The sequence below is a fragment of the Delphinapterus leucas genome, chromosome 5 (genome assembly GCF_059928025.1).
Source record: "Delphinapterus leucas isolate spDelLeu-1000000601 "Yukka" chromosome 5, BTC_Dleu_Yukka2, whole genome shotgun sequence".
NCBI lineage: Eukaryota > Metazoa > Chordata > Mammalia > Artiodactyla > Monodontidae > Delphinapterus > Delphinapterus leucas.
In genome coordinates this window covers 74,772,118-74,793,112 of record NC_143133.1, presented here as the reverse complement: position 1 = coordinate 74,793,112, position 20,995 = coordinate 74,772,118, and the positions used below count along the sequence as shown (strand labels likewise).

The 20,995-nt window shown below is 36.3% G+C and overlaps 1 protein-coding gene across 10 annotated transcripts in view; it reads left to right on the top strand.

Moving 5' to 3' along the window:
• CLOCK (clock circadian regulator) overlaps positions 1 to 20,995 on the top strand; it is a 144,962-nt gene that overhangs the window by 74,536 nt on the left and 49,431 nt on the right. For 9 of the 10 annotated variants that reach the window (XR_016393289.1, XR_016393288.1, XM_089911942.1 and 6 more), the window contains 5 exons: positions 4,868 to 4,957; positions 7,269 to 7,328; positions 12,050 to 12,198; positions 15,123 to 15,214; positions 20,888 to 20,977. Coding sequence is in view for 8 of the 10 variants with exons in the window: in XM_089911942.1 (XP_089768068.1) it covers positions 4,911 to 4,957; positions 7,269 to 7,328; positions 12,050 to 12,198; positions 15,123 to 15,214; positions 20,888 to 20,977 (438 nt within the window). In the remaining 2 variants the exon portion in view is untranslated. Of the gene's footprint in view, positions 1 to 4,867; positions 4,958 to 7,268; positions 11,561 to 12,049; positions 12,199 to 15,122; positions 15,215 to 20,887; positions 20,978 to 20,995 lie in introns of those variants that run through there. The other variant, XM_089911944.1, reaches the window with a different exon arrangement.

The window sequence follows — 20,995 nt, the reverse complement described above, 5'->3', positions numbered from 1 at the left end:
CTAAATCCATGAACATGAGAGAGAAAAAAAATAAGAAATGAAATCAGAAATGGAAAACTCAATGGAAGGGCTACAAAATGATACTGATGTTGAAAGTAAAGCAAAGAGAAAATGGGAGAGAAAAGATAAGAAAATTGGGGAAACTGTCCAGTATCTCCAATGTTAAAAAAAATCGGAGCTCTAGAAAGAGAATAGAGGGACTAGAGGGGAGAAATACAGAATAGTGAATGATTCAGCAAAACTCTCCAGAAGTTAGAGGACACACATTTACAGGTAGAAAGAGCCCATAGAGTGACAAATGCAGATATGAAAATTAGTCCAAAATAGGGCATATAACTGTTAAATTTTGTTAAACATAAAACTACATCTCTGATAGTTTAGTCCAAGATCTTTTCTCTACTTTTCCAGCCAGTTGATAGACATGCTATATTTAAAGGAGAGAGAAAGGAAGAGCTTCCAGAATAAGAAAAATAATAGGTCGCATATAAGGGATCAGTAATCAGAATGGCTTTGGACTTCTTGATCCCACACTGGAAACTAGAAGACAGTGGAGAAGGGTGTCTCCATTGAAGATAGAAGGGAAAAATGATTTTCCTTCATAATTCTGAGGGAAAAATGATTTCCAACTCAGTATTCAGAATCTAGCTAGACTGTTGATTAAGGATAGACCAATGTTAGTTTTAGACTTGTGATGTCTCAAAAAAATTTATCTGCCGTGTTTCCTTTCTTGGGCAGTTAATGTAGGAGGTACTCAACAAAAATAAAGAAGTAAACTAAAAAAATGAAGCCGTAGGAAGAAACAGGGAATGCAGCTTACGTAGAGACCCAGGAAATCACCAGGATGATAGTGAAGAGTGATCCCAAGATTACAGCTGGTCACCAATTATAGTTATCCAGTAGGAGTAGGTCAGAAGGTGCCAGGAGAAATAGCTGCAAAAGATCAAATTGGTAGAATCTGTAATGTATTTGAAGATATTAAGAGTAGATTTAGACAAGGAAGAGTTTAGGGCTGAATTGTAGATAAGTATTTAGAAAACCAGGTAAATAACAAAACAAAACAATGATTAACTCTAGGGAAAACTATTCCAAAAAACAAATTGTAGTATACCATATGGCTTAACTGTGAATTGTATTTACAGAGTCATAATAATGTTAACTCTGGATATAGCCACCTAGCCAAAATCACGGTATTGGAAATTTGGGCAAGCGTGCGTGTATATGAGGTAAGGATGGGGGAGTCAAAGCTAAATTATTATTTTTTATAGTGGAATTCAGTAGATGGTGGCTTAAAAAAAAAGACGCTTTAGAGAGCAAAAGCAAGCACCTTTAATAATTACATTGGGGACAGCTCAAATAAATTGGGAGTGTATAGGCATCCTACCTAAAATAGAAAGAATCAAGAAGTAATAAAAGTAAAAGTTATTAGAGATAGGGAGTTAACTACCAAGGGAAACAGTTAAAGAGATGAAAGTGGTTGAAAGTAGGAAATGCGGATCAGAAGACTTCTGATTTTTTAAAAAGTCTTGTAAAACTGGATACTTTAAACTCTGACCAAGTATACATTTGTGAAAATAAACACTTAAGTTTTAAAATGAGAGCGGAATGAATTAAAGATGTTGAAACACCAACTGTACACAACTCTGGCAAGTGGTTTTTCTGTGAAAGGGAGCAGAAAAGGAGGGCCGTCCCTGAAGGGGGTTGCTGGGTCGAGGAAGTTTTTGTCTGTTTTGTTTGTTTTTTAAGGTAAAATACTAAGATGTTGATCAGAATATTCCAGTTATAGAGGGAGAAATTAGTGATGTAGAAATGGAAAGCTTTGAGAAGTGACAGCAGGTGGGATTCAGAGGACGAGATACTGATACTGCATAATTTATTTTTAATGTAGAATGTGTTATATTGTATGTAAGAGTTCTTTTCCAAAGATGGAGTGCCAAGCACTGAGATTTTCTGTTAATTATGTGTAATGTTGCATGCTGAATTTAAAACATACCTGCTTCCATATTTTGCAGTTTGAATTGCTTAGAAGGTTTGTTAGTTAATACCTGCCCATGTGATAAGTGTTTTAAAACTTGTTTTTAAAATGATGTTTATAAAAAAAAATGCCATCCTGCCCTCCACTGTGATAAAATAGTAATGTGGTGCTTACTCAGCTGGGAATTCATATCATTGAATGACTTTGAGCTCAAGTTGCTTAAAGTAAAGGAGCATTTGATTCCTAGCAGTAACTTGATCCTTTATCATTTAATTTGTAACTGATCCTTTTAAAGACAGATTATTTCATACCATAGTGGTCTGTTAATATCAATATTTAAGAAAAACGACTTTTAATAATATTTAATCTGTATTAGACCATCTACTTGAAATTCCTTGCTGTGAGTAGGGACGTCGCATGTCTTCTAAAGATGACTCCTTAGAATCCATAGCATGAGCAAGTGTGACTCTGCCTAGTCTTTTTTGTGCTGAAAGTGTGAGTCCTAGGATAGACCCCACACAAGACCTTTGGCTGCTCCCACATTACCACTTTGTTTTGTTAAAGTTAATTCGACACCATGTAAAGAAGTCAAGAGGAATCTCCTAACGGTTGCTTTAGAGTACTTAATTGGGCCTATTTCACTTCTTCCTTTATCTTTCCCTTAAATATAGCATGCCTATCAATTGGCTGGAAAAGTAGAGGAAAGATCTTGGACTGAACTATCAGAGATATAGTTTTATGTTGTTCGGTTAGCTGGACAACAAATAGTGTTTGGAAAAATATTGTTAAGCAACAATAGTAAAATAGCTTAATAAAGCATCAGTCTATCTTCTAAAGTGTTTTGGATTCACTTCCCTTATAGTCAGCATGGCCTCTCCTATATAGTGTAAGTTCTTATTCTTGGGGTCCTTTTCTCCCTCTGGTTTGCCCTATTTCTACCTTCTGGTAATTAAACAAGCATATACTTGCTGCCATATAAGGCTCAGATCTGGTCTTTTAACTTTAAACTGAAACTGTTCTTTTTTTAATTCACTCAAATTGGCTGTGTTACCTTTGCACTGTTCTTTCTGTTCTAGTGATAGAACCAACCTCTGTTATTACCATGATGCTAACTAAGTATGTCTGTTAGACCAGAGGGCTGTACTTAGGTGATCTTTAAAGTCTCTTCTAACTCTAAAATTCTATAATTTTCTGTTCCATCTGCTGATGTTGACCCAGACACTTAAAATCACTATTTTATCCTGGAGTTAGTTCTTTTTATTTTTCCTGACTCCCCCACTCATTATCTTTTAAGAACTCTTAGCCCTTCACAGTTCTGCTTCTGCAGCCATAACCACAAGGACAACCCAGCATCATTTATCCAGAGTTATCCTCTCTTCCTCTCATGAATGTACATTTAAAAACAATGATAGAGTATTATAGAGTCTCATGTCCTTTAATATTCTCTCATTTAGTTAGAGTTACACAATAATTTACACTATTTTCTAAACTTTAATTAAAAAATAATTCTTATGCCTCAAAACTGTTAGGATATTTATTAGAGTTAAGGTGGTTATTCAATATTTAACTCATGACTATAAGTATCTTATATGGGTAAAACCTGCTTTATACTTTAGCAAAACTGTATAGAATATAGAGAGATAAATTTTAGGCTTATGACTGAGTTTTTAAGCAGTAAATTTTAATCCCTTCAATGTGAGTATGAAACTTCATAATAAGGCTCTTCTCTGCTTGACTTGCCTTCACCCCTTTACCACTCCTGTTGTCTCTCACTTTATGCTCTAGTAATTAAAACTTTCCGTTGTAATATGCCTACATTTTTCTCTAAAGAGAAAACTTTCTCAAATATGATGCTCTCTCATAAATGCCTGTGCCTTTGCAAATCACTTTTCTTGTGGCTTAGAATCCCTTCAACTATTACCTCTTCCTGTCCTTTAGTCTGTTATTTCTCAAACTTAAATGGTCATACAAATCACATGAAGACCTTGTTAAAATGTAGATTTTGCTTCAGTGGGACTAGAGTTGGGATCAAGATTCTATATTTTAACAATCTCTCAGATGATGGTGATGGTCTCTGGAGCACATTTTCAGTAACAAGAATTTAGACTGCCTAACAAACTCACTGTCATCAAGAATATTTCCTCTGACTGTCCCCCCCACCAATATACCTTCATCATCCCTTTTATTATAATTATTTAGTTATCCATCTCCCTCTTTAATTGCAGATTTTTGCCTATAGTGATTGTGTCTCTCATCCTTCTATTTCCAAAGCTAACTATACTGTTTAACAGAAAGTAGGCTTTCAACAAATGTTTATTGCCCACTAGCTGGTGTTATTCTAGCCTACTTACATAGGCTTACATATGTAGCCTATGTAGTCTAATATATATACTGAATATTAAGAGCGGCTTTTTAGGGGCTTCCCTGGTGGCGCAGTGGTTGAGAGTCCGCCTGCCGATGCAGGGGACACAGGTTCGTGTCCCGGTCCGGGAAGATCCCACATGCCGCCGAGAGGCTGGGCCCATGAGCCATGGCCACCGAGCCTGTGCGTCCGGAGCCTGTGCTCCGCAATGGGAGAGGCCACAACAGTGAGAGGCCCGCATACCGCAAAAAAAAAAAAAAAGAGTGGCTTTTTAATTTCCACTATTTTGTTATAGAAAGAAAATGAATTATGGTCTTCAATTTTTCTTCCCCTGTAGTCCTTTTTTTAAAAGGAAAAACAGCCTCAAATGTGCCTCAACTAAGTATATTTGCTTGAAAATAATGTTATAGCCTTCAGTAGAAACAAAAACATTTTGAAGTCTCTATGAAAACATAGTGTTTCACAAATTACTGTGTTTGTAGACATAAGTTTTTTAGAAAACTAATGACCATTTATTTTTCTTTCCACCCAAGGAGAAGTACAAATGTCTACTACAAGACGAAAACGTAATATGTTATGTTGTTTACCGTAAGCTGTAGTAAAATGAGCTCACTTGTTGACAGGTATGTTTTTAGAGACTTGTTTATTTTGAATTATATAAAGCTATTAAAAAATTCACTGTTAGAGTAATGGTCTGTATCAAACTCATAAAAGGAGTATTATGCTTAACCATAATTACTGTTCCATTTACCTTCTGTACCGAGCAAATTTCATGTAATAGTAAGTAAGGTATATGATCTAGAGCCAAAGTCAACAGCATGTGGCTTGTGTTCTGAATGGATCTTGAACTGTAATTCTGAGTGATTTGGTCAGAACTGCTCTGAAATAAATTACGACAATTGCAGACGTTTGCTTGGCGCTTTGTGGGATCATCTGTCTCCTTATCTGTTGGTTCTAACTTCAGCCCTTTAAGCATCTTAGCATTTGTGACTCATGAGAGTTGACTATAATTAGGATTTCATTAGTTGAAATTATAATCTTTAAATCTTACTATTGGGAAAAGGATGGACCTCCTTGTTTCTTTGATTTAAAGACTTTATTTTTTTACATTTTAACATGTCTGACATTGGGATTCATCTTACAATTGGCTTATCATAATTTAATTGGTGGCATTGTTTTCTTTCATAGTGGCACATAAAATAGTAAGTCTTATAGTCAGTGGTGTCTTAAATTTGATGAAATACAGTACCAGTTTTTAAAAACTACCTGCTCTTTGACAGCTAATGTACAGAGCACTTTTTATGTCTTACTCCATTTAACTTCACAGTAATTCCATGAGAATTTACAGATGAGGAGTCTATAGGCCAGAGAGGTTAAATAACTTGTTTAAAGTCACATAGTAAGTAATAAGGTGGAGTTATGACCTGTATTGATCTGACACTAAAGTTCCTGTAGTTCCTGTGCTTTTAGTATAGTGTAATGTGTGATTCTTCCATAGGGGATTCTTTAAGAGTTTTGTAGCTAGAGTTGTGCACAGAAGTGACTCTGACATCTAGGGACAGCTTTCCTCCCTTTTCTATGAGGTAAACAGTGAAGGTATGTACTCTATCAGAGCTTAAGACTTAAGGGGCAAGGAGTTTCCTCAGGGAGGCCTGCCTGCCACTGCCATGGATGTGGGCTGTGCCATAGTTTCAGGTGAAATCTATGTGTAGTCTTTTCCTCAGAAAGGATGTTTCTTCACTACTCCTAAAGATTAAATATGATTTTGGCATTATGCTTCTGAATGATTGTCACTTCCTATTCTAGACAGTATGACCTGTAGGGACAACATCTGGGTGTTCAGACATAAAGCAGTGGTTTTTAATATGAGTTCGTTATCTCTCTGAATATCGTGAAAGTTATGGACTCTCTTCTCAATAATGTACATTTACATACAGAATTTTTTATAAATTTCATTGTATACATGGAACCCCAAAAGTCTACTCATGAACCTCTATGATACGAGATTTGTAGATGATCTCAGTTGTGGGGCTTGTAGGCACTTTATAGGCCACAGAAAGATGTGGTTAAAGAGGTGAATAGTGAGTTCATGTAAAAGCTCATATCACTTGCAGCTATTTACTATTGCCCCTTAGATTAAGGAGTTAGCAACCAGTGCTCTTGGTTTCATTTGTTAGAATGCTCTTCCCCTTGGTCTTCCCATAACCAACCCCTTCTTGTCGCTTAGATCTCAGACTCAAACGTCCCCACTTCAGCAAGTCCTTCCCTAACCACTCAGACTAAAGTAACCACCCAGTAATTAAAACATCACCCCTTTAAAAAAAATAATAAAATTCATACATTTTCATGTTGATTTGTTTCTACTAGAAAATAAGCTATATGAGAGTGGGGCTCTGTATGTCTAATTAACTGCTCTGTAACCATGTCCAGAACAGAGCCTGGTACATGAGTGCTAACAAATATTTGTCAAATGAATCAGTACTGAATGAAAATATATCAGTATAAGTTAATATGCTAGATATTGTGATGTTTCTGAGTGATTTGTGTTTTATAAAGTAAATGTCTCAGAAAATGTTTTTTAAGTGTGCTACTATAATTAAAATAATTTCAAATGAATCATTTTATATAATGGCAAATATACTGACTTTCTATAGATTTTCACTGGTTACTAAAAGTTTGGAATAAGATATTTAACCTCTGGTAAAGTTAAATTCTTGTTGATTGTAATAAACTTTTTAAAATGTAAAACATAGTTGAACTTTGTCTATATGTGTTAGAAAACAGGTTAGTAGTTACTGAGTTTGAACTTACGCAATCCATAACTCTACAAAAATCCTAGGATATAACTGATTTGATTCATACGTTGTTTTAGTATTGCTGTTGCTTAGTGAGTCTGCTCTCTTATTTTCTCTATCCACTTTCTTTTCCTTTTAGAGACGATGGTAGTATTTTTGATGGGTTGGTGGAAGAAGATGACAAGGACAAAGCAAAAAGGTAGTTCAACTTCAGATATAAAATAGTAAATAAATGAATAATAAATAAATGTAATAGTAAATCAGTGATTTCCAAAATCTATCTGCCTTAAGAACTTAGATATGTTAGCAAGGTGGAAGAGGTTAGAGTATCAGTATGTAATTTATAAATTATCCTCTAAAAGTGCCCTTCTCACCACATCATATTGTGCACATAATATTTACATGACATCACTGGGGATGTTAGCCTTCGTCACTCGACTAAGGCAGGGTTTGCCTAGATTTACCATTGTAGTTACTATTTTCTGTTAACCCACTCTATTCTTTGGAAATAATTTATTTAGGATAGCACACCTTCAGAGTAGAGATGGGGGAATTAAACTTCACCTCTCATAGGAAGGGATATCTACACATATTTGAAATTCTTCTGTAAAAAAAAAAGTCTCTTTCCCATTTATTTATATCTCTATGGACTCATGTATATTTTGTACGGACTCATGATTTTTTTGTACTTTAGGTTATACTTCAGTGCTATGTTATTCTGTTGCTCGGTTTGTTCCAGCTTTGGCCTTTGGGAGGTCTTTCTGGGTGGGCTTCTGTGTCTTTTGACATGCCTCCATTCTCCAACAGAAGCGAAAGTGGGTGGTAGAGAGTGGGTGTCGGGGGGAAGAATTGGTGGAGAGGTATCATCAAGTAGGTGACAGGATGGGATCTAGAGCCATGGTGGTGATGGTGGGGGCTTGACCTTAGATACGGGCCTTGATGGTGATTACAGGATCAGGAGGGAGGGTCCAGAGAGCATTGCAGCCAAGTTTGTAGTCATTGAGGGTAAGCAGTAAATACTTTATGGTTTTTTTCCAGCCACATTGAACTACTTGGGTGCTTAGACACGAGGGTAGAGAGTGTAGTAGCATTACATACAGATACAAAAGATAAATATATAATAAGTAGTAGTTCCTAAATGTCTGTATTTAGCAAAATAAAAGGTACTGGGATAAGAAGAATATTCACATAACCAGATAAACTGCTAAATTCTTAAATGAATGATTAAAATATATCTGGGAAGAAGATTTTGAGGAAAGTTATATACAACTTTATTCAAGGAAATAAAAAGACCTGAATTTGAAGCTAAAAATATATTGGATAACTCCTTTCCCTTAACTTCAGTCTAGTGGGGGAAGGTTCTTATAAAATATTTCAGGGTAGAGAGAAAGTCACTGATAAGGTGGGAATAATCAGTCTTGCCTGAATGAAGAGGCAGAACTTTTTTTTTTTTTTAACATCTTTATTGGGTATAATTGCTTTACAATGGTGTGTTAGTTTCTGCTTTATAACAAAGTGAATCAGTTATACATATACATATGTTCCCATATCTCTTCCCTCTTGCGTCTCCCTCTCTCCCACCCTCCCTATCCCACCCCTCCAGGCGGTCACAAAGCACCGAGCTGATCTCCCTGTGCTATGCGGCTGCTTCCCACTAGCTATCTACCTTACGTTTGGTAGTGTATATATGTCCATGCCTCTCTCTCGCCCTGTCACAGCTCACCCTTCCCCCTCCCCATATCCTCAAGTCCGTTCTCCAGTAGGTCTGTGTCTTTATTCCTGTCTTACCCCTAGGTTCTTCATGACATTTTTTTTTTCTTAAATTCCATATATATGTGTTAGCATACGGTATTTGTCTTTCTCTTTCTGACTTACTTCACTCTGACTTACATCCACCTCATTACAAATAGCTCAATTTCGTTTCTTTTTGTGGCTGAGTGATACTCCATTGTATATATGTGCCACATCTTCTTTATCCATTCATCCGATGATGGGCACTTAGGTTGTTTCCATCTCCGGGCTATTGTAAATAGAGCTGCAATGAACATTTTGGTACTTGACTCTTTTTGAATTTTGGTTTTCTCAGGGTATATGCCCAGTAGTGGGATTGCTGGGTCATATGGTAGTTCTATTTGTAGTTTTTTAAGGAACCTCCATACTGTTCTCCATAGTGGCTGTACCAATTCACATTCCCACCAGCAGTGCATGAGTGTTCCCTTTTCTCCACACCCTCTCCAGCATTTATTGTTTCTAGATTTTTTGATGATGGCCATTCTGACTGGTGTGAGATGATATCTCATTGTAGTTTTGATTTGCATTTCTTTAATGATTAATGATGTTGAGCATTCTTTCATGTGTTTGTTGGCAGTCTGTATATCTTCTTTGGAGAAATGTCTGTTTAGGTCTTCAGAGGCAGAACTTTGAGGAATTAACTTGGACAGATTTAAAGGCCAAGTTTAGAGATGGATAAGGTGAGCTAAGGGTATTCTGTTCACAGAGACTTTGAAGGTTTGATCGTGTTTTTAGGGGACCAAAAATGCTATGGCTGTGGGAAACCTTGGAGAAAGAGAAGGCCTCATAATAATGCTGTCAGAATTAAATGGACCATGTTGAACGCTGACATCTGTGGCCTGTTATTATTGAGGTCATCACAAGGGCTGAGTACGTCCAATCTGAACGTAACATGAAATAAAGTTGCTTTAATGGGTGTGATCCACTGGTAGAATTGGCAGTGATACTTGATTTCTGTATATTTCTTATGCTGGAGTTAAGATGCCTGTTTTGAACTATTACTTCATGGTAACTGTATGATCCTGGGCATATTCTCTTTTATGCCTGAGTTGTCACACTTGTAACATGAAAAATAATAAAGTCTACTTTGGAGGAATTAAATGAAATTTCATGTATGTTTCTAGTAGTGCCTTATATACAACATTTATACAATTATATACAATTTCCAGTAGTAACTTATATACAACAAATAATGGCTCTAAATTTTACCCATGTCTTCAGATATTTCATATATAATAAGTCTCAGTTGCTTATTTCCTAGTTACTCCTTTCTAGAGGAATATAACTAGATCTGTATGTCTAACTTCCTCTAGTATGTGTCCTTTAAAATGTCAAACAGGCAATTTCACCATATTTAAATTCTCCCCAAACCATTGGTCTACCGAAACTAATATCTCAAATTATATTACACATGGGTCATGTGGCCTCCAGTCTTGTTTTGCATACAGTAAATTTCCAGTAGTATTTGTTAAATGAATTTGTTTTGCCAAACACTGATCTTTTCATTACTCTAGTGCTAGAATGGTCTTAACAAGGAGTTCTGTTCATGTCAGTCATTTCTTTGCTTAAAACCTTTTAGTGCCTTCCCATGGCTTTCACTATTAAACTAAATCCTTTTGTGTAGCATAAAAACTTCATGATTTTTTCTTCCAGTACTTATTATTCCTAATTGCCACCCACCCTCCTCCTCCAACTCCAGCATAGCTGGGCACAGAAAGCTTGTACACTAGCTACATGAGCCATGCTGAACTACTTGTGATAGATGTGTGGCCCTTTTTAATTTTTATTTTATTTTTTTGGCCACACCGCACAGCATGCAGGGACATTAGTTCCGTGACCAGGGATCAGACCCGTGCCCCCTACAGTGGAAGTGCAGAGTCCTAACCACTGGACTGCCAGGGAATTCCTGTTAGGTTTTCATCTTTGTGCAAGTATCCTGTGTCTGGAATGCCCTGCTCACACCCCGCCACCATCCCTTTCTCACTTAGCCTTCATGACTCAATTCGGCACACTTAAGGAGGTTCCATAGGTGTTAGGTGAATTTCTTGAAAGGGCTTATCTTTCTCTAGTATCCCTAGTCCTTATTAGCACAGTCTCTGTCATTATAACAAAGCATTCAATGTTTGGTGAGGGAGTCAGTTAATTTCTGTCATGTTTCTTAAGAGGTTTGAACAGTTGTATTTTTTCCCAGCACTAATACAGAATAAATGCTCCTTTACTGAAAAAAATTAAATTAAATTAATAGAATTATCCTCTGACCTTTGGGGATCTTTTGGGAAAGTAGTGTACTTTCTAAAATTGAATTCTAAAATCTGACTTCACAAAGCAGGTAATTAGGAGTATTATGGAATGATTAATTGCTCTGTAAATAATTGTGTTTATTTATCTCAAGAGTTCTCAGTACAACTAAGAATTTGCTTCTAGTTACTGCTTCACATAGAACAGTGGGAATTATTCCTTTAGCACATATATTTTGAGTGCTTACTGTTTGTTAGGTGTTATGCTTAAGTGCTTAGATGAAAAAACTGGGGCTCTGTTATCAAGAAGCCTACAACCCAGTGGAGAGACAGCTATGCAAAAGAGTTGTTACAGCTCTGTGTTGGAGGCTGGGACGGAGGAATAAAGAGGAAGAATGTGTGGGTAAGCCTGAGGGTAGGGAAATTTTCATTTTTAGATTTCTGTTTATAATTTAAAACTTACAGGAGATGGATAACTTTCTCCTATTCAATAATTTTTAATGATTTGGACTTATACATTGTATGTGCTTTCAGAAACTGTATCTCAGTAATATTCATAATAACCTTATAAGGAAAATACAGATTCTTGGTAAATATTAGATTAAATAAAACCTGAGATTTGAATGTAGTTTGTCTTACTGACATTTTCATAAAAACATGTATGCCGAATGCTTAAAATGTAAAAGTTTCTTTAGTGGTTAAACCAAGAAGAAAAATTATTGCCCTGATTAACTGTATATTGTTGGTAACCTAGGATATAAATATTTATTACCATCTGTATTGACAGAAGTACATGCTCTGTGGTTGTGTCTGTATTGAGCACTGTATTAAACTATTTGTGTAATTAAATGGACTGTTTGAAAACTGATTATTTAATTTTTTATTTCATCAGAGTATCTAGAAACAAATCTGAAAAGAAACGTAGAGATCAGTTTAATGTTCTCATTAAAGAACTGGGATCCATGCTTCCTGGGAATGCTAGAAAGATGGACAAATCTACTGTTCTACAGAAGAGCATTGATTTTTTACGAAAACATAAAGGTACATTTTTAACTTTGTAAAATGGATTTTTTTTTTGAATAATAACAGACTGTCTCTTAAAACATAATGTGATGGAATCTTGGCAGTGATGGCTTGAGACTGTATGCTTCCTAACCATTTTTAAGAAAAGTAAATAATCGCTTTTTTAAAGATTTCCTGGTATGTTCTTTCTTTCATTCAACAAACATGTTTTTAGTGCCTACTAGTATATCCTAGATTCTTGTGGTGCAGGGTAACAGTCCTGGCCCTCAAGTAACTCAGGCCAAGGGAGACAAACATTATAAACAGCTAATTGCAATGCAAGTAATTATAATGTGAGTAGTGCTCGTAAACTGTAAACTGTGTGAGAACACAGGAAAGAATGTGTCAGGGAAGTCTTAAACAGTTAATTTTTCAACTGAGCCTTCCTGTTAGCTTAAGAAAAACAGCATTTCACATGGAGGAAATAGCATGTGTAAAACCAGAGAAGCAGGGAGAGCAGTTTAACTGGAGCATAGTTTGAGTTGGAAAGTTACGGGTATATTTGAAAGAGAAGCAAGAGTCAGATCATGAGAACTTTATATGTCATTTTAAAAGATTGCTTCAGTGTATATCTAGGAAATAAAAACACTGTGTTTTAAAGTGATTATTTGTTAATCAAAGAAAATCACTTTGAGCAAATAAGTCATGAAAAGAGAAGTTTAAGGAATGTTAAGTATTTTGGTACTTAATAAATGCTACTTAATAGAAAATAGGTGAAAAACTTGTAAAAGGACATTTCTTTTTCAGATGGAAATGAAACTGCAGAACTTCTCAGAAAGAGAGTTTGTAACTAGTGCCTCTATTTATTGCTAGCTCACTCTGTGATGCATTACTAGCCTGGTTTATGCTCCACCACTGTTTAAAATTATTTTTTGTTAATTTAATTAATGCCATGACCCCCTACCCCCTCTGCTACCAATAAATCGGTAGCTTTTTCTTATATTTCATCCTCTTCTGCATCTCTGAAGCACTGGAAATTTTCATCCATCCTCCACTGGCTTCCTTTTCCGTTGGCCTGAGATACACTGTACTTCTTCATTCACCTCCCCCTCCCAACTGAGCTAACTTCTTTCCTCTTTCTTTTTCTGCCCTCTGAACATGACATTTCTCAAGGTCTTGTCTTTTGTGCCCTTGCTTTCTCTATGCTCCTTCCCTTGGTTTTGCCTCTCTCTTAAACTACTAAATCTATATTTCTAGATGCAAACTTTTCAGTTTTTTTTTTCCAGGTAACTTCTGGGTCTTTGTTTTACGTGTCCTCAGACTCAACGCATCTGAAGTTGAATTCATTTTCATTTTTCAAGTCATCTCTTTCTCTCAGCTTTCCTTTTTTCATTTTCATACCACTATCCTTTCAATCCCCTGGGACTCAAACCTGAGAAGAGTTTTGCATTTTTTTCATCTTCTGTAGTACAGTATCACAGTTGCCAGTTTTGTTGATTATTCTCAAAATTGCTGGTCTTCATTTTTATTGCCACCATTATCATTACATTTTATCTCTACAAATAGTATTCTCACTAACTTCAGGGCCCCTTGTTAGATAGCACACTCATTCCTCAGACATTGTAGGAGTTCAGTAAATGATTGTTGAATGAAATGAAATAATATGCATGCATAATTATTTCCCCCTGACAATAGAGGATTCATTTTGGCATTTAGATATTTTTTTCAAAATTGGGTATATGATTCTCACACCAAAAACATTTACCTTAAATTGAAAGGTGATTCTTATATACTTCTTACTCTAAAAATAAACCTGGGTTTAACTAAACTTGATGGGATTTGCTTATGGATTTAAGTCCTTTTTTCTGAGTGTATATAATGTGAATTTGAAAAGCATGACTATGTTCCACAGAACTAGTAGCTATACTTCTCAGTTACTCTTCATATCTAGTACGTGCCAAATTTTGGGTGCCAATTTAATATGCTATATTTATATATCTGGTAATAGAAAAATCAAAACAACTTAGTCCATTTTTTTCACTGGAAGGTAGAGTATATTTTGTAGAGTAAGCTCTATGACATAGATTTTAATTTTACTTGTTTGTTTTAATATGTCCGCATTTAAAAATGAAAAAATATTACCTAAATAGTTCACATTTCATCATGTATGAATAGTTTTCTCATAACTAAATCCATTAGAAGTATGTTGCAAGATAAACTATAATTATTGTGTTAAAATGTGTGCCTTAAGCCAGGGATCTGCAAATTTTTGACCAGCTTCCTACCACTAAGAAAACATACCAGAGGTCACTAAGCAGGATTACTCTGGGTTTATTACTATAAAGTTTTTGCCTAAAATTTTATTTTAGTCTCCTTGATTAATTAAGAATAGAATACCTTAGACTGGAAAGAATCTTTCTGCCTGGCAATAGGCAGGCCTAAAGTCGTTCTTTTTTTAAATTTTTTTTTTTTTTTTTTTTTTGGAGTGAAATAAAGTCATTCTTTTTTAGAAGCAGACTGACTGATCTCCTTGGCTCCTTTCCTCCAGGTTCACGTCCTTATGTCTGCTCTAGGTGCTACCGTTTGAATGGCAAAGAAAGGAAGGAGAAAAAGAACATATTCCTAATGCTTGGTCTAATCTGCTTGTTCTGATTCTTGTTTGGTCATTGTGTAAAGCAGGAAGCAACCTCAGGCCTGTCAGCAATACAGGTTCTCAGAGCTCCCCAAAGAAAATACAAAGAGACTGGTATTTTCAGGAGAGCAAATCCAAGGAGATAACTTGCTACATTAGCTCAAATATTTCCTCATCCCCAAACTTGGACCTCCTGATAACCTACCTAGACCAATGAATGTTATTGACTATCGTTTAGAGTGGGAGAAGGGAAGGCAACTTGTAGGACTTTTGTACCACCACCCTCTCCCTGTGGTTGGACTATACGGCTAATGTGTCAATCTGTTTACAGAAATCACTGCACAGTCAGATGCTAGTGAAATTCGACAGGACTGGAAACCTACATTCCTTAGTAATGAAGAGTTTACACAATTAATGCTGGAGGTATGTCCAGATTTAATTTTTGAAAAGTTTTATTTTCCTTAAAAGAGAAATCATGGGGGCTACCAATTTTAGTATAGTTTTAACAATATTAATTTAATATTGAAAAATCTTAATTCAGTGTAAGTCAGTCAACTATCTCTTCAGTTAAAATTAACTGATGTAAGTATTGTAAGGAAATAGTACTGTGTGGTAAAATAATGCCAAATCTTTGTGGTTTCAGTAACATCTGGATTTTTGAGAGGCTTAATAAAAGTCAGAAACCTATAACTACCAAGTTCTCTACCTGGACCACAGTAACATTCAAATGAAAAATAAAATATATTATTCATCACATACTAAATATTATTATGAAATGTATTCTACTAGACAGTAAGATTTTTTTAACAAATTAAAATCCGCCTAAACACAACATAAAATGGTAATAAATGAAGTAGTTTGAAAATATTAAAATAATGAAATATACATTGAAAGGCAACTTTTCTCAATTCAAATAGAAACTTCTAAAACGAAATAAGTAGATGTTCTTTTGTGACAAAATTATTTTTGAAAACAATTCAGGTCATATTTGCTTAGAATTGCAAAATTTAATAACTCATACAATCAATTATAAAATCCACAAAAATTTTGAGTCACTCATCCCTATTTTACTTTTTAATCATTTCCTATTTACATTAATAAGGTATCTATGCACACAAAGTACGGAGTTCAGTATCAGATTTCCATGAAAACTTACAATAAACAAAGGTGGTATATTTTGGTTGTAACAGTTAAGGACAAGAAAAATACATATGCAGAAGGTAGACATGGAAGAAGTAGAGGAAAGCAGTTGAGGTAGGAATATATAGAGGTTGTTAAATAATTTACATTTCTCATTCTGTTTGTTTGGGTCTGTTATTTTAGAACTTAAGCATTTTTCTGTGTGGTGTATGTATATGTAATAGCCATGTCTCAAGTGTCTTTGTATATTGACTAAAGCCTAAGGCAACATTATTTTGCTAATTAATGAACTATTTTTCTATTTACACTTTAGGTGGAACAGTTAATTGCTGGATTAATTAAGTCTTTACCTATTCAGCAGAAATGTTACCGTATGAAAATTTGTTGGAGTATAAATACATTGTATATATATTTAAAGTTGTGCTTAAAATCTGAAAAATAACTGAGCACTTTTCACATATTACCTCAGTGAATCCTCACAATACTCTTCTGAAGATAAACTATTAGTATCCCTTTCTAACTTTCAGATGGGGAAATTGAGGAACAAAGGGATTATGAAATTTGCTCAAAATAAAACAGTAATTAGCTTAGCTAGGACTCACTGCAGGAAGACTAGCCTCTGGTCCCGGTGGCCCCAGCCCTTGTGCCCACTGCCACTCATGAGACTTGTTTTCAGTGAAGGCTAGCCGTGGCACAGGACTTTTAGCTTAGTAACCAGCAGTCAGCTCTTTAAGTCAGTGGACACCTAAGTTACAAACCAAATAATAGTTCCAATTTTGTTAAATTTTTTCTCCTCTTAAAAGTAGTTTGCCATTGTCCGAAATCATCTCTTTAGATAGAAGTAATACATTTATGAAGGGGTACACACAAGCTGATGTCTATAACCACAAGAAGAAATCAACTCATTTAATTCCTCTTTAATTTTTTCTTTATTTGTCAGTGTAATCATTTAATAAGATCTTCTGTGTTAATCATAAGCTATTTAGGTACCCTGCTTTATTGGTATGAAAAATTTTTTATAAATTCATAAATTGATGTAATATCCACACTTAAGAATCTTAGCAAGGTAAATTACCTATTCGCTAATAAGCTAAACGGAAAGCATTGTCCTCAAATTTGTCTTTACAATGAACAGATTTTTTAAATTAATTGCCAGGACACATGTAGTGCATATGTAGATGAGTGTTAAAAATAAAGAGTCCAGAGATTGTAACATTATATATAATATGCAACAGAGAAAATTTAAACATGTTAATTTTGAAAATATAAATTAGTTGTCTCATGATTATCCTCACTGCTTTTAAAATTACATTCCTGAAAAATACTACATTTATTTATTTTCAATATGTCAAGCATATTTTTGATTTTTAGTGAATATTTACAACTACTAAGTAAATATGCATTTTAAGTTCATATTGCCAAGATTGAAGGATATGTATAAATGTGTGTACTGTAACCTGAGTCCAGCTAACCTAGTTGTGTTACTGTTTGCTGGTCATGTTGATAAGATTACAGTTAGGCAGTCTGGATACCCGTTTCAGCAGAATTTCGGATGTAGGCTATATCGTAGAATGTTAGAGCTGCTAGTAGAGGAGTTGGGATCATTCAGCTCAACCTCTTCATTTTACGGATGAGGCCTGGAGAGGCTGCAGCTTGTCTGGTCAGATTGCTAATTAATTCAAGAACTCAGACTAAGATCTTAAAATTCACTTATACCTTATGTGTTGGCTGTCTTTCTCCATTCTTCCGTTGCCACCCGTCCCTCTTCCTCTTGTCTCTGTTGCTTAAGGAATATTCCTTGCTACCCTTGCTGGGGGTGTTGAGAGTAGCCAAGGAAATCAGGGCAGTTTACCCTGACCAGACCTCTATGCAAAGTCATCTCTGTGTGAAGTCATCTCCTTGTAAGGAGTTCTTTCTCCTTGGCACCTGACAGCTCTCTCCAGTAATCTACAAGGGAAGGGCCAGTGCCCTGCCTGCCTCATCACAAGGTGGTTCTGTCCCCTTCCCTAGAACTTCCATCCAGTCTTCCCATATTAAACACCCACTAAGGAAACAGCGAAGGTTTACACAGGCCTTTTGTTGTGGGTAAAGTAGATGTCAAATAGGAAGATGAGTTTTAACTAATGAGCCCTTTCCCTCCTATCGTACAACGTGGGCAAGGGATAACCTTCAAGGTCTTCAGTCTTGGTATGAGGATGTCCTTCTGTGTCTTGATCTTCCTTCCACATCTCTCGAGTCTTCCTCCCCAAGGCCCCTTCAGTTTTTGGTGTACCTGCTTACCTTCTTGGGAAATTACATTCTTCCACTCAAAAGAAGTTTGAGCCCTGGATCCCTTCTTGTGTTAAGACTTGGTGAGATGCTGGTGGAGGCTTTTCTCTGCTGAATCTTTGCCTGCTTTGAAAGAGGAAGGGGCAGGCTCTGGTTCTGGGAGTGGGATCAAGTCATTAAGAGTTCTGATTTTAGTTGATTCTCTTCACAGAAGAGAGTTGCATCCTAATTCCTAGCAACTAGAGATCATCATAGAAAATAGTAATTTGCTTTCAAAGATGACACAATCTAGCTTCACATGAGAAAAGCATGTCCTTCTTAACATCATTTTGACCCTTTTCCTTAGGAAATAATACCAACATTATTGTACCAAGGAGTTTTTGTAAAAATTTCATGAATTTGCTTAAAGTATAAGATTTTCACCCCCTCCCCTTACATTAGCCAAGAATGAGTTTGAGCCATTCTAGAAAACAGGCATCTACTCAAAATAAGTACTTTCTGATATCCAAACGTCTCCCTCAATAGAAGAGGAGGTGGGGGATGCCTTTTTCCCTACTTCCAACACGTACCTCAGCAGTTACTTGGAGGGAGGTTACTCTAACTCTCAGATCCATAAATTACATACGGGTTATTTTTTAGTTGCCACGGGCCACACATATGCTAGTGCTGCAGATACAGTATTGGAGGAGTTATACATAATTCTCACTAGAGATTGTATCTTTTGAGAGAACCCTAAAACAAGAAATTCAAATTTAGTGTGATAACTTTTTTTTTTTTTTTGCAGTAGGCGGGTCTCTCACTGCTGTGGCCTCTCCCGCTGCGGAGCACAGGCTCCGGACGCACAGGCCCAGTGGCCATGGCTCACAGGCCCAGCCGCTCCACGGCATGTGGGATCCCCCCGGACCAGGGCACGAACCCGTGTCCCCTGCATCGGCAGGCGGACTCCCAACCACTGTGCCACCAGGGAAGCCCTGTGATAACTATTTTGATAGGAGAAGAGGAACTCCTCTCACGGTGTATCTTTTCTGCTGTATATCTTCAACATCTTTTCTATTGCATCTTCTTTCCCTTCAGCCTGCAAATATATTTCAGTTACTTTTTTAAAAAATGACTTCCCTTGATACTTTGTCCCCTCAAAATGTGTCCTTTCATGAACTTTAGAAGGGAAGAAAGAGTGGTTTATAATAGACTTCTGATCATCCACCCACCTCTAAACTCATTGTAGTGTGACTCACCTTCCTATTGAAATTACTCTTAAAAGTCACCAAAATTCAGTCCTCATTTTCTCATTCCTTGTCTTATTTGATTCTATGTTATACTGAACCATCCCTCTTCCTCCTCATTCACTTTGCCATTCTTTCTTCCATTGACTTCATTGACAACAGCGTATTCTGTCTTTGTCATTTTCTCTGGTGCTTTTTGCTCCTTCTCATTCCCATAAATAGATTGTTCCCCAAGGATTTGTCTTTGGCATTCTCCTCTCTTTTGCAGATCTCATTTCTTCAGCTGCAACTTTGGTGCCTAGGATTCTCAAATGAAAAACTTTGTGATATGTGAATACAGGATTGCTTCATTATTATTATTACTATTTTATAAATTTATTTTTTAAAATTTTTGGCTGAGTCGGGTTGGGTCTTCGTTGCTGTGCACGGGCTTTCTCTAGTTGTGGCGAGTGGGGACTACTCTTCATTGAGGTACGCGTGCTTCTCATTGCGGTGGCTTCTCTTGTTGCAGAGCATGAGCTCTAGGCACGCAGGCTTCAGTAGTTGTGGCATGTGGGCTCAGTAGTTGTGGCTTGCGGGCTGTAGAGCGCAGGCTCAGTAGTTGTAGCACACGGGCTTAGTTGCTCCGCAGCATGTGGGATCATCCCGGACCAGGGCTCGAACCCATGTCCCCTGCATTGGCAGGCAGATTCTTAACCACTGCGCCACCAGGGAAGTCCCAGGATTGCTTTATTATTAAGTATTGTTCACCTATGCTGACTTCTCTCCTGAACTCTAACATCACATTTCTTAATGCTTGCCTAAGTCCATCCTTCTCTATTCTTACTGCTGATAATTTCATTTGGATTCTCCTTAACTTCCCCAACTATTCTGAAGGCCACTGAGATTTTCCTCTTAATTCACTTTTTCCTCTAAATCCACTTTACACACTGCTTCCAGACCACTCTTGAAAAAAGTCCATATGTCTTGCCCTGGTATTCAAGGCCTATCATGATCTGACCTCAGCCTACTTTTTCAGCTTACTCCCTTTCACTTTATTCCCCATGTATCTCCCTGTGCTTCAGTCTGTACATAATATCTGTCTGTTAATATATCTGAAGGTGGTAATGTGTTCTTTTGTGTGCCGAAGACATATTATTGGTGGCCTATGTGCTTCGGAGATATTAACATCTTCAAATAAGGCCATTGTTGTATAATAACATGATAAAGGTAGAACATTGTTTCTACCTTTTAGAAACCAATCATCCAATAATGGCCATAGAGTGATTTTTTTTTTCCAGAAGCATTTTAAAATGCACAAAGATAGATACGATACTAAGGTATTATAAAGGGGAAAAGCTAGCATTTTGACAGTGCTCTGGAAATTTCCACAGTTAAGTCCTTTGTCATTTATCTTAGATTTTTATTTCTGTCCTGTGAAATACTTTTTTCTTTTCATTTAACTGACCATTATGTTTAATTTCAGGCTCTTGATGGTTTTTTTTTAGCAATCATGACAGATGGAAGCATAATATATGTGTCTGAGAGTGTAACTTCATTACTTGAACATTTACCGGTAAGTATAAAAATCCTG